At 38.5% G+C, this 17,221-nt stretch overlaps 1 protein-coding gene across 3 annotated transcripts in view; it reads left to right on the top strand.

Annotated features, from left to right (window-relative positions):
• Window positions 1-5,084, top strand: part of IQCB1 (IQ motif containing B1) — a 45,869-nt gene extending 40,785 nt beyond the window's left edge. For 2 of the 3 annotated variants that reach the window (XM_010845410.1, XM_010845409.1), the window contains exons 13-15: window positions 1,961-2,092; window positions 3,521-3,677; window positions 4,501-5,084. In XM_010845410.1, coding sequence (XP_010843712.1) covers window positions 1,961-2,092; window positions 3,521-3,677; window positions 4,501-4,730 — 519 coding nt within the window. In that variant the 3' untranslated portion in view covers window positions 4,731-5,084. Of the gene's footprint in view, window positions 1-1,960; window positions 2,097-3,520; window positions 3,678-4,500 lie in introns of all 3 variants that reach the window. The other variant, XM_010845411.1, reaches the window with a different exon arrangement.
• Window positions 5,085-17,221: the final 12,137 nt, after the last annotated feature.

The following is a 17,221-nucleotide window of genomic DNA, read 5'->3' as shown; positions in this document are numbered from 1 at the left end:
AAAGGGAACCCTCTTACACTGTTGGTGGGAATGCAAACTAGTACAGCCACTATGGAGAACAGTGTGGAGATTCCTTAAAAAACTGGAAATAGAACTGCCTTATGACCCAGCAATCCCACTGCTGGGCATACACACCGAGGAACCAGAATTGAAAGAGATACGTGTACCCCAGTGTTCATCGCAGCACTGTTTATAATAGCCAGGACATGGAAGCAACCTAGATGTCCATCAGCAGACGAATGGATAAGAAAGCTGTGGTACATATACACAATGGAGTATTACTCAGCCATTAAAAAGAATACATTTGAATCAGTTCTAATGAGGTGGATGAAACTGGAGCCTATTATACAGAGTGAAGTAAGCCAGAAAGAAAAACACCAATACAGTATACTAACGCATATATGTGGAATTTAGAAAGATGGTAACGATAACCCTGTATATGAGACAGCAAAAGAGACACTGATGTATAGAACAGTCTTTTGGACTCTGTGGGAGAGGGAGAGGGTGGGATGATTTGGGAGAATGCCATTGAAATATGTATAATATATATGAAACGAGTCGCCAGTCCAGATTCGATGCACAATACTGGATGCTTGGGGCTGGTGCACTGGGACGACCCAGAGGGATGGTATGGGGAGGGAGGAGGGAGGAGGGTTCAGGATGGGGAACACATGTATGCCTGTGGCGGATTCATTTCGATATATGGCAGAATCAATACAATATTGTAAAGTTTAAAAAAAAACAAAAACTAAAGTTGATGTCTTTGAGCAGAGAGGACAGGATAACTGGGCAGAGAGCTGTAAATTTTTAACAGTTCTTCTAAAACTGATACTTTAAACAATAGAGTTACATCAACAAATTTTTGGAAAACATCAAATTGTAAAATATATTAGGTTGCAGGTCATGCAGTTTTCTTGCAGCTCTTCAGCTCTATAGTTGAAGCACAAAAGAAATTGACAGGATGGAAACAAATGAGCTTGATTGTGTTTCAGTAAACATTTGTAGACACTGAATTTTGAATTTCCCTTAATTTTCACATGTCATAAAATAATTCTTTTCCTTTTGAACTTCATAATCATATAAAATGTAAAAGGGCTTCTCTGGTGACTCAAACAGTAAAGAATCTGCCTGCAGTGCAGGCGACCTTGGTTCGATCCCTGGGTCAGAAAGATCCCCTGGAGAAGGGAATAGGTACCCATTCCAGTATTCTTGCCTGGAGAATTCCATGGACAGAGGAGCCTGGCAGGCTACAGTCTATGGGATCGCAAAGAATCGGACACAACTGAGCAACTAACACTTGCACTTCACTTTCAAAATGTAAAAAAATCATTCTTCTCCACCTACTCAAAAACAGATAGCAGCTGGATTTGATCTGTGGGCCATAATTTTCCAACTTTTGCCTTTAATAATGTGAACATAGAACAAAGGAGAAGAGTGAAAAAAATTGGACAAAATAATTTGTCTCCAAATCTTGCCTGTTACAAGATTTCTTATCTGGAGTTCATTCTGAAGAACAAAAGGAAGCACATTTGTTTACCAAACTTTTTCTAATACAGTGTCTCCTTGATCTTTACTATCTTTTGGCTAAGTAGAATTGGGGGTCCTTGTTTTCTGTAGACATAGAACCTGTCTTATGGAGATTGAGTGACTTGCCCAAAATCAAACAGGTTTATAAGGGACTAGAACTTAGACTAGAACTCAGAGCTGGTTCCCTGTTTATTTCTGTTTATTGCCTTCTGTAAAAATAATACATGAATATATCCTTATAAAATATTAAAACACTACAAAAGATTAAAAAGTTATTGTCCTCTGTCACATCTGTCATCTCTCCCTCTATACACACTATGAGTTAACAACTATTACAGTGTTGTCCCTACTATATATTGTTGTAGAAAGAAAATAGTTCTATCAGTCAGGGAAGAAAAATCACAAGTTTTTGTTTTTTTTTCCACCCCCCCAGACTCTTAAATTCCTAGCAAAATGCCGTAAGAAAAAGAAGCTATTTGCTCCTTGGCCTGGACTCAGAGAACTCACTGATGCACGCAGAATTGAACTGAAACAACAAGTGGATGACTATATCAGAAGACATCCAGTGTGTAGGCTTTTGTGTTACATTTTTGCAGTGTGTGATACTCACCAACAAATAAGCGTCTCAGTTGTATGTGTACATTTATTATTGGCATAAGGTAATGTAATGGCTTTATTATAGCCTTACCATGGCATTACCTTGACTTTACTATGGCTTTGGAGTCTTATAATTGCGTGGACCATAAAGGTAAAGTCAATAGTAAAGGACACTTCACTTCAACTTAGTGGTTTTCCATACTGCATCAGCAAGACTGTTGGTACATCCTTATCAACATTAATTATTTTCACATCCTAATGAACGTGAAGTGGTATTGTGATTTGGGTTTATTTACATTCTCTAATAATTAGTGATTTTTAACATCTCTTTTGTGTTTATTGCTTATTTGTATATCCTTTTTTAGAGAAATTTCCATTGAAGTCCTTTACCCATTTTTAATCAGGTTTTTTTTTTTTTTTTTTTAGTGTTGAGTTTTAGGAATTCTCTGTATATTCTGGATATTAATTCCTTATCAGATATATGATTTGCAGATATTTTCTTCCATTCTGTGGGCTGCCTTTTTACTCTATTGATAGTGTCCTTTGATGCACAAAACTTTCTCATTTTGATGAAGTACAATTTGTCTAATTTTTGTTGTTGTCTATACCTTCACAGTGTCATATTAAAGAAATCATTGCCAAATCTAATATCATAAAGCTTTTCCTCTATCTTGTCTTCTAAGAGTTTTGTAATTTTAGCCCTTATTGTTTAGGGCTTTAATCTCTATTTTTTATTAATGCACTGTGCATGATTCTGATGCATTCTTCTATTTAAAAAAGAACTACTGCTTTAGCCATGCTCTAGTACAGCTGTTACTCTGTGCCTGACAAGTAAGATGTTGGTTAGAACAAGGCAGCATCCATGATCCAGGAACTGGAATACCTGAGAAAACTGTAGTGTTAGAAACTTTATCAGTTTCAGTGTTGAGGCTATGTCATCCGTGTTCTAAATATTAATAATTAGGTCAGTTCCCTTTAAAGTAGCTAACTAGCCAGAAGAATATGATCCTTTGAATGATTCTGTCCCTTGTTCTGTGAAATTAGAAGCTATATTATGGCTTAGGTAAGTTTGAGAGAAGGAATAAGATAAGAAGTAAGGCAGTTTCTCAGGTGGGGTTCAGAACAAAGGGATTGGTCCTGTTACTCCTCCAGGCCAGTGTCTTTACCAAACTATTTGTAATTGTCACTGTGATTCCTCAATCTTACCTCTTCTCCCAGAATATTACACTGTGTGAAGAAGTGAGGTGTAGGAGTATATCAAAAAGAATCTTGCCCACTTGCATGTTCAATGAAATCTGCTTTTAACTGAACCCACATGCAGCAACTACTGAAAGTGAAACATACTTTGATACATGTGTCCTTTGTGTGACAATTTTCTTCTGTCCTTTGTTCCCAGGGCTCTCAGATATCAGATGTGACCAGCAGGGAGCTCCATTCCCAAGCACAAGAACGACTGCAACGCTACTTCATGGGCAGGGCTCTAGAAGAGAGATCTCAACAGCACAGGGAGGCACTGATGGCTCAGATCAGCACCAACATTGAACAGTTGATGAGTATGTGCTCATTCCATTTTTGAACACCCTATGCAAGATTTTGGTGACAGCCATAATCTTCAGAAGGAAAGTAGCATTTAGTGGTCTATTAGCCCATTTCCTATATTTCTACTTCTGGATCATATCAGCACACAATGTTTTCAACTCATGCATATCCCGTAACCTTCCTGACTGCTTCCCCTCAGCCTTTCTATCATTCATATGTACCAACTCAGACAAAGTTATTAATTTCAAAGATGCTGAGCCCTACTAGCCAGACTCTGTTATAGAGTAAGAAAAGCTTCTTAAGCCTACTTTAAAAGTAGATAATGACAGTATTTTATGGTGCCATTTTATATTTTTAATGAATTGTTTTCACAAAAATTAATTCACCTGCTTCTCACAACTGCTGGTGCATTAAATGAGAGATCCCATCCATGAAGCCAGTGTTTCAGACAAGTTCTGAAACACTTTTATTACTTGTGGAGCAGAAAGGGTCAGGATCCTCTGTTCAGTGCCATTTACTTGTAAATTCTGTATTTTTGAATGGATGGGTGTCTAGAACTGAGCCTCTCATCTGTAAGAATTCTGCTATTTGTTTTTAAGTTCCTACTCTTAAATAAACCATCTAAAAAAATCTACCTCTTTATTCTTTCCCTATAAACACAGAAGGATGGGCTACATCTTGTGAATAGTCACATGCCAACTACAGCTGGCAAGAATAGACTCAGAGTTAGAATCTAGTTTCTGCTGCTGTTGTAGAGTTCCAGCTCTGCAGTTTCTGAGTTTCCCTTTGTTGGTACAGAACTCTTCCACTCACCTGTTACATTTTTTGTTACTACAGAAGCACCAAGTCTGAAGGAGGCAGAAGGAAAAGATCCTGAACTCTTCCTGAGTAGATCCAGGCCTGTGGCAGCCAAAGCCAAGCAGGCCCATCTTACCACCCTGAAACATATACAAGCACCCTGGTGGAAGAAGCTTGGGGAAGAAGCAGGAGATGATATTGACATCCCAAAGGATGAACTTAGTGTAGAATTAGGAACTTTATTCATTGGTGGAACAAAACCACCTTAAAAGAGTTACCTGGAGGAATGATATATCTATATTTAAAGAGATTATATTGGTTCTACCTCTTACATGCTAGTAGACTAGTGTTATCCTCAACTCATGGCTTTCCAGAGGTTCTTCTCAAACAGGACTTGAAGGAAATAGGCAAAGAGTTATTTTCTACCTCAATTTCAATTCTTTTTCCACACCTCCATCCTTGGTCACACATACAAATTGGTATGGCTTTTATTATGAAACTAAACTCAGCATTGTATTCTGTTATTAATATATATTTGAAATGTGATATTTCTTTTTTTGTTTCTGTTTTTTCCAACTAAAGGTGTTTTCTCAATAAATATTTTCAACAATTGTTCTGAAAAACTTGTCAGGTTTACTTCAACTTTTCACATTTATTGATTTTTCTATTAAATAGGCTTCCCAGATAGTGCAGTGGTGAAGAATCTGCCTGCAATATAGGAGACACTGGAGGCACAGGTTCAATCCCTGGGTCAGGAAGATCCCCTAGAGGAGGAAATGGCAACCCACTCCACTTTTCTTGCCTGGAAAATCCCATTAACAGAGGAGCTTAGAGGGCTGTAGTCCATGGGATCTCAAAGAAGCAGACATGACTTAGCAAATGTGCATGCACTCACAGGAAACGTACTCTTGGAATTTATTAAGCTGAGAGAAAGAAATGGTCAATAGAAAAACAATTAACTATTTTCTACCAGTGTTTGAATTCAGCTTCTTTCTTCTTATTTCTAAAAGTGTATGTGAAGTCTCTCAGTCGTGTCTGACTCTTTGTGACCCCATGGACTGTAGCACGCCAGGCTCCTCTGTCCATGGGATTCTCTAGGCAAGAATACTGGAGTGGGTTGCCATTTCCTTCTCCAGGGGATCTTCCCAACCCAGGGATCCAACCCGGGTCTCCTGCATTGCAGGCAGACGCTTTATCCTCTGAGCCACCAGGGAAGCCATTTCTAAAAGTAACTACATTTAAATGTAATTTCTAAAAGTAACTACATTTAAAAAGTCCACTTGGGATTCAATGCCAGAAAAATTTCTGCTAATAAAACTGCATTCTTTCTATTAAACTAAGAGAACAATATAACTTACTATTTCCACTTTGGTCTTGTCTCCTAGGAGTCTCAAAACTAAAATAGTGTTTAATTTCTGCTATGATTCTTAATGTCTACATGATTATTAGGTTCTAGCCTAATAATTTTAAATTTTGCTATTATCTCTGTGTTTTAATACCAAAAGCCACCTCTATTTGTGTTTTGATAATACAGAATTTACGTTAAAATCAATTAAATCATTGACTCCATATCATAAGGAACCTGGAGTGTGCTTTTTCTATAAATGAGTAGAAATACCAGTACTATAATGTAAATCCCTCTGAAGTTTAGTAAAATTCTAGTCAAAAATCTAATGTAACTTTTATTCATAATTTAGAAAATGAGTAAAATTCATTTGTAACAATAAGCAGATGAGAGTTCTGATTTCACTTAGAATATAAAAAGTTCCATGAGAACATTTCTTCCATCTTAACAACAAAAAATTGCAAAGTAATCTATGAAAATCATTTTTCTTGAGCCTATCAGATAGTTGAGGCCTCAAGATAAATCAATGGGACTCAGTATCTATGAAATAAACCATTTTATCTTTGAGAGCACAAGAGACAAAAGTGGCTGGACAAAACTAAAATTTTAACAGATTCTTAAAGGTGAAGTACGAGTTGCATGTCAGAATATCTAGGAACTTTAGAAGTTAGAGCTCTACCAAATACAAGAAAGTTTGGGAGCAGGGCAGGAGACCTGAAGAGATACCTTTGTGTCATAGGCAAACAGGAGATGACAGGCTGCTATTGGGTGACATGCCCAAAGCCTCACCTGCTTTCCCAGACCCTTTTCTTAAAGGTCTTAGGCTGCTAAAGCAGGGGCAGCAAGCCCTCTTACATCTAAGGCTCAGACAAAATTCCATTGCATCTAAGGAAGAAACAGAAAACCTAGGTATCCGTGCTGGGGATGGGGTGATAGGAAATAGTCTACCATGATACAGGTGAGTCCAGTGTTACTAAGGGAAGTATGGAAATAAAAACCCTATCTTCTGGGAGGGAGGCAGAAAATGACATTGGGCCCAGAAATCCTACATCCACACAAAGCAGATGTCTGGTAAGCTAATGAAAAGGAGCAAACTCCTGCTAAAAATCAACCACAGATATGAAGCAGTTTGACTACCATGGCATAAGAAAGCCCTATCTCCAACCCCAGGAAGAAGAAACTTGGCCTAAAATTTAGGAAGACCACCCAAGTCTCAACAACTAGCCTAGCACCAAGCAATAAGCAGCAGTATTAACCACTGGGGTAGGGAAGCATGTAGAGACACCCCTTCCCCGCACTCCCCCACCCCACCCTGTGGCAAAGGCAAACAGGGATGCTTGAAGATGGAAGTAAAGCAGGAACATAGAAAAAACTTAGCTTTTCAGACCCTACTATAAGCATAAGGTAACAGCAGCTAAAAAATACAGGCACTTGAAGCCTATAGTACATTGGAAATGAAAAGCCAGACCCGGCTAAACTCCTGAAGTTTAACTTAGCCTCCCTGCAACACTGCAGTATAATTCATTTTTTTCTTTTAATTTCTGACTTAAGGCTGTCTCACTTTCTGACTTAAAACGCTATGTTTACTATAACAAAACTAGTTCAGTATTACTCAGATAAATGGAAAATAAGACATTTTAAAAAGTGATACTGTCAATTATTTGATCATCAACATTTGTCACAATCTAACTTTATTGGCTCCTTATTGTGAAATTCAGACTTAAATTGAAGAAAGTAAGGAAAACCACTAGGGCATTCAGGTATGACCTAAATCAAATCCCTTATTATTATACAGTGGACGTAACAAATAAATTCAAGGGATTAGATCTGATAGAATGCCTGAAGAACTATGGACAGAGGTTCGTAACATTGTACAGGAAGTGGTGGCCAAAACCATCCCCAAGAAAATGCAAGAAGGCAAAATGGTTGTCTGAGGAGGCCTTAAAATAGCTGAGAAAAGAAGAAAAGTGAAAGGCAAAGGAAAAAGGGAAAGATATACCCAACTGAATAAAGAGTTCCAAAGAATAGCAAGGAGAGAGAAGAAATTAAGTGAACAGTGCAAAGAAATAGAGGAAAACAATAGAATGGGAAAGACTAGAGATCTCTTAAAGAAAATTAAGAGCTACCAAGGGAACATTTCATGCAAAGATGGGCACAATAAAGGACAGAAATGCTAAGGACCTAATAGAAGCAGAAGAGAGTGAAAGAGGTGGCAAGAATACACAGAAGAACTGTACAAAAATGGTCTTTAAAAAAAAAAAAAAAAAAAGGTCTTAAACACCCGGAAAACCATGGTTGTGTGGTCACTTGCTTAGAGTCAGATATCCTGGAATGTGAAGTCAAGTGGGCCTTAGAAAGCATTACTACAAACAAAACTAGTGGAGGTGATGGAATTCCAGCTGAGCTATTTCAAATCCTAAAAGATGATGTTAAAGTGTTGCACTCAGTATGCCAGCCAAATTGGAAAACTCAGCAATGGCCACAGGGCTAGAAAAGGTCTGTTTTCATTCCAATCACAAAGAAGGGCAGTGCCAAAGAGTGTTCAGACTACCATACAGTTGTGCTAATTTCACAAACTAGCAAGGTAATGCTCAAAATCCTTCAACGTAGTCTTCAACAGTATGTGAACCAAGAACTTCCAGATGTACCAGCTGGATTTAGAAAAGGCAGAGGAACCAGAGATCAAATTGCCAACATCTGTTCAGTTCAGTTGAGTTCATTTCAGTTGTTCAGTCATGTCCGACTCCTTGTGACCCTATGGACTGCAGCATGCCAGGCTTGCCTGTCCATCACCAAATCCCAGAGCTTACTCAAACACATGTCCATCAAGTCGGTGATGCCATCCAACCATTTCATCCTCTGTTGTCCCCTTCTCCTCCCGCCTTCAATCTTTCCCAGCATCAGGGTCTTTTCCGATGAGTCAGTTCTTTGCATCAGGTGGCCAAAGTATTGGAGTCTCAGCTTCAGCATCAGTTCTTCCAATGAATATTGAGGACTGATTTCCTTTAGGATGGACTGGTTGGATCATAGAAAAGCAAGAGAAAAAAAAAAAATCTTCCTTGACCTACTCTAAAGCCTTTGACTGTATGTGTGGATTACAACAAACTGTGGAAAATTCTTAGAGATGGGACTATCAGACCACCTTAACTGCCTCCTGAGGAATCTGTATGCAGGTTCAGAAGCAACAATTTAAACCAGACATGGAACAATAGACTGGGTTCAAAATTGGGAAAGAAGTATGTCAAGGCTATATAATGTCACCCTACTTATTTAACTTCTATGCAGAATACATCATGAGAAATGCCGGGCTAGATGAATCAGAAGCTGGAATCAAGATTGAGGGGAGAAATATCAATAGCCTCAGATATGCAGATGATACCACCCAAATGGCAGAAAGCAAAGAGGAACTAAAGAGCCTCTTGATGAAGGTAAAACAACAGAGTGAAAAAGTTAGCTTAAAACTCAACATTCAAAAACCTAAGATCATGGCATCCAGTCCCATCACTTCATGGCAAATAGATGGGGGGAAAATGGAAACAGTGAGTGGCAGACTTTCTTTTCTTGAGCTCCAAAATCACTGTGGATGGTGACTGCAACTGTGAAATAAAACATGTATGCTCCTTGGAAGAAAACCTATGAGAAACCTAAACAGTGTACTAAAAAACAGAGACATTACTTTGCTGACAAAGTATATATGCTGACTTTCCATAGTCAAAGGTATGGTTTTTCCAGTAGTCATATATGGAGTGAGAATTGGACAATAAAAAAAGCTGAGCACCAAAGAATCGATGCCTTTGAACTGTGTTGCTGGAGAAGACTTGAGAGTCCCTTGGAGAGCAAGATCAAACCAGTCAATCCTTAAGGAAATCAACCCTGAATATTCACTGGAAAGACTGATGCTGAAGCTGAAGCTCTAATACTTTGGTCACCTGATACAAAGAGCCTACTCATTAGAAAAGACCCTGATGCTGGGAAAGACTGAGGGCAGGAGAAGAAGGGGTGACAGAGGATGAGATGGTTGAATGGCATCACTGACTCGATGGACATGAGTTTAAGCAAACTCAGGGAAGCCTGGTGTGCTGCAGTCCACGGGGTCACAAGGAGTTGGACATGACGGAGCAACTGAACAGCAACAACTTTATTGGATGTCTTGCTCACATCATAGCTCATTTTCTATACAGAATAGAGTACTAGAGTGGGTATAATACAAATAGAGACCCAAAACATAACATTTATTTTTATAAACATAGAGTGAGTGTCTAGAAATAGAAATTTCTGCTAGTTAATAGAAATTCCATAGAAAAGCTATTCTGCATCCTGTTTTTCATTTTAGGAATATTCATATCTGTTTAAGTCATTTTCAAATTATGACAAAATAGAATCCAAAGGCATGATTGCTATTATAATGATTAAATTTTAAAGATTTTATTCACCTTATAACTGAAAGTTTGTTTGCGTTGACCAGCATCTCACTATTTCTCTCACCTTCTAGGCCTTGGTAACCACCATTCTACCTTCTGAGTGTGACTTTTTTTTTTTTTTTTGATTCCACATACAAGTAAAATCATACAGTTTTTCTCTCTCTGGCTTATTTCACTTAGCACAGTATCCTCCAGGTTCATCTTTGTTGTCACAAATGCAGGATTTCCTCCCTTCTTGTGACCAAATAATACCATATTTATATTTTCTCACATCTTCTTTATCCATTCATCCATTAACACCTAGGTTTTTTTACAACCTGTTGATGATTATGAATAATGCTGCAATGATGTCTCTGAGATACTGATTTCATTTTCTTCAGATATATACCCAAAATGGGAATTTCTGAGTTACATGGTAGTTCTATTTGGGTAATGGGAGTGCTGAGGAATCTCTATACTATTTTCCATAATGGTTAAATGAATTCACATTCCAACTATGTACAAAGGTTTCCTTTTCTCCATATTTTCTCAAAACTTGTTACCTCATTGTCTTTTTTCTTTAATACAAAAGCCATCTTAACAGGTATGAGGTGTTATCTCATTGTACTTTTGATTTGCATTTCCCTGATGGTTATTGATATTGAGCACATTTTCATGTATTTTTTGGCCATTTGTGCCAAGAAGTTATTTAGGCACATAATGCTATCCACTGGAATTAATTCAAACTCCACAAGTTGAGGTCATCCCCAACAAAACTTCCCTCACTTCAGATGCCATAAATTCAGGTGTACCCAGGCTGCCCACACTTCTGATCAACTGACCACAAATTTGGGAGTTGATGCAAACCTATCAGGTTTCATAATTCACTAGAACAAACCAGAGAACTCAGGAAATTTTATACTTTTGAATAGTTTTGCTGTAATGATACAAATAAGATTCAGCCAAGTAAAGAATTTGTTGGGCAAGAGTTTGGAGGATCTCAAACATAGAGCTTCCATGCCCTCTCCCCATGGAATCAGGATGCATTACCCTCTCTCCATAGCACACTGAAGTGCTCACCAATCAGGATGTTCAACTGAGCCTTAATGTTCAGAGTTTTCACTGGAGTTTCATTACATAAGCATGATTAATTGTACTATTTGCCATGTGATTTAAATCAATCTTCAGCCCTTCACCTCTCCAATGGTCAGGAAGTCAAGCTGATATATGGCTCAAAGCCTTAACACCTTAGTCCCTTTACACCCACCACAAATAATAAACACACTCCTGTCTTCTGGGAAATTTCAAGGGTTTAGAAGCCCCATCTCAGGAACTCAAGGCAAAGAACATATCCTTTTCTATGAAACACCCACATATTAACTGTCTGATATAAAGAGAGATGTACCCATATCTGGGCATAAGCTGTATCTACCTTATTCTTTTCTGTTCTATACTGTATGCTGCTGCTGCTGCTGCTGTTAAGTTGCTTCAGTTGTGACCGACTCTGTGTGACCCCATAGACGGCAACCCAACAGGCTCCCCCGTCCCTGGGATTCTCCAGGCAAGAACACTGGAGTGGGTTGCCATTTCCTTCTCCAATGCATGAAAGTGAAAAGTGAAAGTGAAGTTGCTCAGTTGTGTCCGACTCTTCGCGACCCCATGGACTGCAGTCTACCAGGCTCCCCCGTCCCTGGGATTCTCCAGGCAAGAGTACTGGAGTGGGATGCCATCACCTTCTCCTATGATGTTTAGTCTGAGACACACAAAAAAGCTAGGGAAAGAAACCAACTTTCATCAAGAGATAAAACCATATTCAGAGATGACTCAGATATTGGAACACACACACAAAAAGATGTTAATAACTGTGATTAATAAAATAAAAATGTAAAAGTTGACAACATGCATAAAGAAATGGGGACTTTCAGAGATATAAGTTTAAAAATAGATTAGTAGAAATGCTAGGAAAAGTACAATATCAGAAGTTAAGTTCATTAGCAGTGCTTTGACAAGTTCATTAGCAGACTAGAATTGAATTAAAAAAATATATGAATTTGTCAACACATTAGTAGAAATGTTCCAAACAGAAACACCAAAAGAAAAAAAAAAAGATGAGGGGTGGAGAAGTAGGGAGAATAGAGCCTCCAAGAGCTATGAAACATACTAGCAGTATAACATGCAAGTAACTGGAGTTCCAAAAGTAGAAGAAAGAGAAATGAGGTAGAAGAAGGTAAAGGAAAATGGCCAAGGACTTTTGAAAATTAATGAAATGTAGATCCAGTAATCCCAGAGAATCTCAGCAGTATAAATTACATTTATGTTAAAAATGTAAAAGCACACCTAAATACATGATAGTTACATTGTTTCAAATCAAATATAAACAGAAAATCATGAGAGCAGAGGAAAAAGAAAAATCATATACCAAGGAACAAATAGAGTTTTGCTAGATTTCTCATCAGAAACTATACAAGCCTGAAGACAATGGAAATGACATCTTTAGAATGCTAAACAAAAATTATCAACTCAGAATTCCATATACAGCAATAATATCTACCAGAAAATGAAAGTAAAGATTTTTCCAGAAAAACAAAGCTGATCATAAAGGAAAAACTTCAAAAAATGAAGATCATGGCATCCAGTCCCATCACTTCATGATAAATAGATGGGGAAACAATAGAAATTGTGACAGACTTTATTTTCTTGGGCTCCAAAATCACTGTGGACGGTGATTGCAGTCATGAAATTAAAGATGCTTGCTCCTTAGAAGAAAGGTAATGACAAACCTAAAAGCAGAGACATTACTTTGCCAACAAAGGTCCATCTAGTCAAAGCTATATCCGTATGGTATACGGATGTGAGAGCTGGACAATAAAAAAGGCTGAGTGCCAAGGAATTGATGCCTTCAAACTATGTTGCTGGAGAAGACTTGAGAGTCCCTTGGCAAGCAAGATCAAACCAGTCAATCTTAAAGGAAATCAACCCTAAATATTCATTGGAAGGACTGATACTGAAGTTGAAGCTCCAATACTTTCACCACCTGATGAGAAGAGCCGACCCATTGGAAAAGACCCTGATGCTGGGAAAGATTCAAGGCAGGAGAAGAAGGGGATGACAGAGGATGAGATGGTTGGATGGCATCACTGACTCAACGGACATGAGTTTGAGCAAACTCCAGGAGATGGTCAAGGACAGGGAAGCCTGACGTGCTGCTGTCCATGGTATCGCAAAGAGCTGGACACAACTGAGTGACTGAACAACAACAAAGATTTTTTAGACAGAAGAAACAAGATAGAGATGAGATCTACACAAAGAAAAAAGTGAGGGAAATTGTAAAAATTAAATATAAAAGAATTTTTCTTATTTTTAATCAATTTAAAAGTTAATTTACTGTCAAAAGTAGAGAATCTTAAAAGCAGCAAAAGAGAAGTGACTTTTCATGTACAAAAGATCCTCAAAAAAATATCAGCAGAATTTTCATCAGAAATTTTACAGGCCAAAAAGCAGTGGGCCAATATATTTAAAGTGCTAAAAGAAAATACCTGTCAATGGAGAATCCTTTATCTGACAAAACTGTAATTCAGGAGTGTGAGAGAAATTAAGACATTCACAGATAAACAAAGCTGAGGAAGTTGATTATCACTAGACCTGCCCTGCAAGAAATGTTTAAGAGAGTCCTGGAGGGTGAAATGAAAGGACATTAGATAGTCAAAGCTGGTATAAAGAAACAAATATCTCTATGAAGGAATCTGGGTGATGGCAGGCATCTGATTGAAGACAACAGCATCTAAGAAAATAGAAACCCTACAATTTGGATGATTCGGTGTACATACCATGGATTCATGGCTGTGGTTTTTCCATAGACTCTTAGTCATTTCCTATTTAGGACTGTTGCAAAATAATTCATATATGTAAGCAATATGTAAAGTCTCAAAGGATGCCAGAGAGGTTATACGTTTAAAATATGATCTACAGGAGAAAAAAGCATTTATAGGAATCACTCTCACGGGTCACATTTAATTTTAAAATAAAAGCAACGATGTGGAAACATTAGGCCTGTGCATGTGTGCTCAATCACTTTGTTGTATCCGATTCTTTTGTGACCCCATGGACTGTAGGCCACCAGGCCCCTTTATCCATGGGATTTCCCAGGCATGAATATTGGACTGAGAGGCCATTTCCTCCTCCAGGGGATCTTCTCCATCCAGGGATCGAGCCCATGTTTGTTGCATCTCTTGCATCTGCTGCATTGGAAGGCAGATTCTTTACAACTGCACAACCTAGGAATCCCAATATTGGTCCAGTTTGTTTTAAAATGTCTATTTCTGACTTATAAATGTATTTTCTTGAGTTTGAAAATGTTTCAAATAAATGAGGGAAACATGATGTTCTCATAGACCTTACTTATTCTTTGCCAAAGTGTCAAGGGCATTCATGGCAACATAGCTGTATTTCCATAGCTACTCACTCATATGAATTAAAGGGCTTAAAAATTATACTTCAAAACATTGTTTGCTATTTCTTAATAAAATTTTTAACATTCTACTTACTTCAATTTTTAAATGAGTTTTTTGAAGAGAGGTTCTATAGTTTCTTTGTCAGCCAAAGAGAGGAACTGACTGAAGAGTTGTGTTCTGTAGGCAAAAGTTAACTGACACATACCTAATGTCTGTAAGACTAAAAATTGTTTGGAGAGTTGTAAATCTGTATGAAGTAGTTGGATTAACGAGTTTCAAATTATATAACTCAGGCAACATAACTTTTCTTTAAAATTAACATCAATCTTTTCCCTTTGGGCTTCCCTGGTGGCTCAAGATGGTAAAGAATCTGCCTGCAGTGTAGGAGACCTGGGTTCAATACCTGGGTCGGGAAGATCCCCTGGAGACAGGAATGGCAACCCGCTCCAGTATTCTTGCCTGGAGAATCCCATGGACCGAGGAATCTGGCAGGCTACAGTCCATGGGTTGCAAAGAGTCAGACATGATTGGGCGAATAACACTTTTCCCTTCAGGAGTCTACAGTATAAAACAACAATTTTCAATGTGTTTGTTGCCCATGGACCCCTGTAAGAGGTGGTCCTGAGACCCCTTCAGTTACCAAAGGGTCAAAACTATTTTCATAATAATACTAAGATGTTATTTGCCTTTTATACTGTGTTGATATTTACACTGATAGTACAGAAGCAATGGTGGTGAGACTGCTGGCACAAATCAAGGCAGAGGAACCTGACTGCTGCAATAACCATTGCATTCTTCATAGCGATGCATTCATAGTATTGGAAATGAAATATGACCTTCACTTAAGAATGTTCTTAATAAAGGAGTAAAAATTAATTTTATTTAACTTCAACTTTAATATATTAATATGAATTCACATTTGAATACATATCAATGTTAATTAAAAATAAAATTACATAAACTGACAATTCAGTAAATCATATTTGAAAATATTATATCTATTGTATCTGTATGTAGGAAATACTATTTTTGTGTGTGCTTTTCATCATTTCTGCACATTTGGTGATGATGTATTAGTAGATTGAACTCAGTCATGGTGGGTTTGCCTACACCACAGAAATCAGTAAATGGTACCCCTGAAGAAATATTTTCCCCAGATGTTAAACATTTACAAGCACATCACTGGATATAACTGACTCACTGGAAAAGACCCTGATGCTGGGAAAGATTGAAGGCAGGAGGAGAAGGGGATGACAGAGGATGAGATAGTTAGATGGCATCACCGACTCAATGGACATGAGTTTGAGCAAGCTCTGGGAGTTGGTGATGGACAGGGAAGCCTGGCGTGCTGCAGTCCATGAGGTCACAAAGAGTCATACACGACTGAGCAACTGAACTAAACTGAACTGAAACAAAAGTTCAGTGGCATATGTGATTTTATGTGTCAACTTGATTGGGCTAAAGGATACCCAGACAGCTGGTAAAACAATATTTCTGGGTGTGTGTGAGAGCATTTCTGAAAGAGATTAGCATTTGAATCAATAGACTGAATAAAGAAAATCTGCCCTCACCAATGTGGCAGGCATCATCCATCTGCTGAGGGCCCAAACAGAAGAAAAAAGGTGAAAGAAGGGCAAATTCTTATTGTCTCTTTCTGAGCTAGGATGGCAGGCATAGTAGCTTCTGGTTCTCAGGCATTTCAGACTCTGGGACTTAACGCCAGCAGTCTCCAAGTTCTCAAGCCCTTGGCATCGTACTGGGAGTTATACCATTGACTCCCATAGTATTCAGGCCTTTGGACTGGGACTAAATTATACCTCTGACTTTCCTAGTTCTCTAGTTTGCAGAAGCCAGCTTGTGGGAATTCTCATCCTTTATAACCAATAATTGAGCCAATTTCTATACTCAGTCTCAGTTCAGTCACTCAGTCGTGTCTGACTCTTTGCGACCCCATGAACCGCAGCACACCAGGCCTCCCTGTCCATCACCATCTCCCGGAGTCCACCCAAACCCACGTCCATTGAGTCGGTGATGCCATCCAGCCATCTCATCCTCTGTCGACCCCTTCTCCTCCTGCCCTCAATCTTTCCCAGCATCAGGGGCTTTTCCAATGAGTCAGCTCTTCGTATCAGGTGGCCAAAGTATTGCAGTTTCAGCTTCAACATCAGTCCTTCCAATGAATACCCAGGACTGATCTCCTTTAGGATGGACTGGTTGGATCTCCTTGCAGTCCAAGGGACTCTCAAAAGTCTTCTCCAACACCACAGTTCAAAAACATCAATTCTTCAGTGCTCAGCTTTCTTTATAGTCCAACTCTCACATCCATACATGACCACTGCAGAAACCATAGCCTTAACTAGATGGACCTTTGTTGACAAAGTAATGTCTCTGCTTTTTAATAAGCTATCTAGGTTGGTCATAACTTTCCTTCCAAGGAGTAAGCATCTTTTAATTTCATGGCTGCAATAACCATCTGCAGTGACTTTGAAGCCCAGAAAAATAAAGTCAGCCACTGTTTTCACTGTTTCCCCATCTATTTGCCATGAAGTGATGGGACCAGATGC

The sequence above is a fragment of the Bison bison genome, unplaced genomic scaffold (genome assembly GCF_000754665.1).
Source record: "Bison bison bison isolate TAMUID 2011002044 unplaced genomic scaffold, Bison_UMD1.0 scf7180017864215, whole genome shotgun sequence".
Lineage (NCBI taxonomy): Eukaryota > Metazoa > Chordata > Mammalia > Artiodactyla > Bovidae > Bison > Bison bison.
Note: the sequence above shows the minus strand (reverse complement) of the source record. Positions and strands in the feature narration are given on the sequence as shown.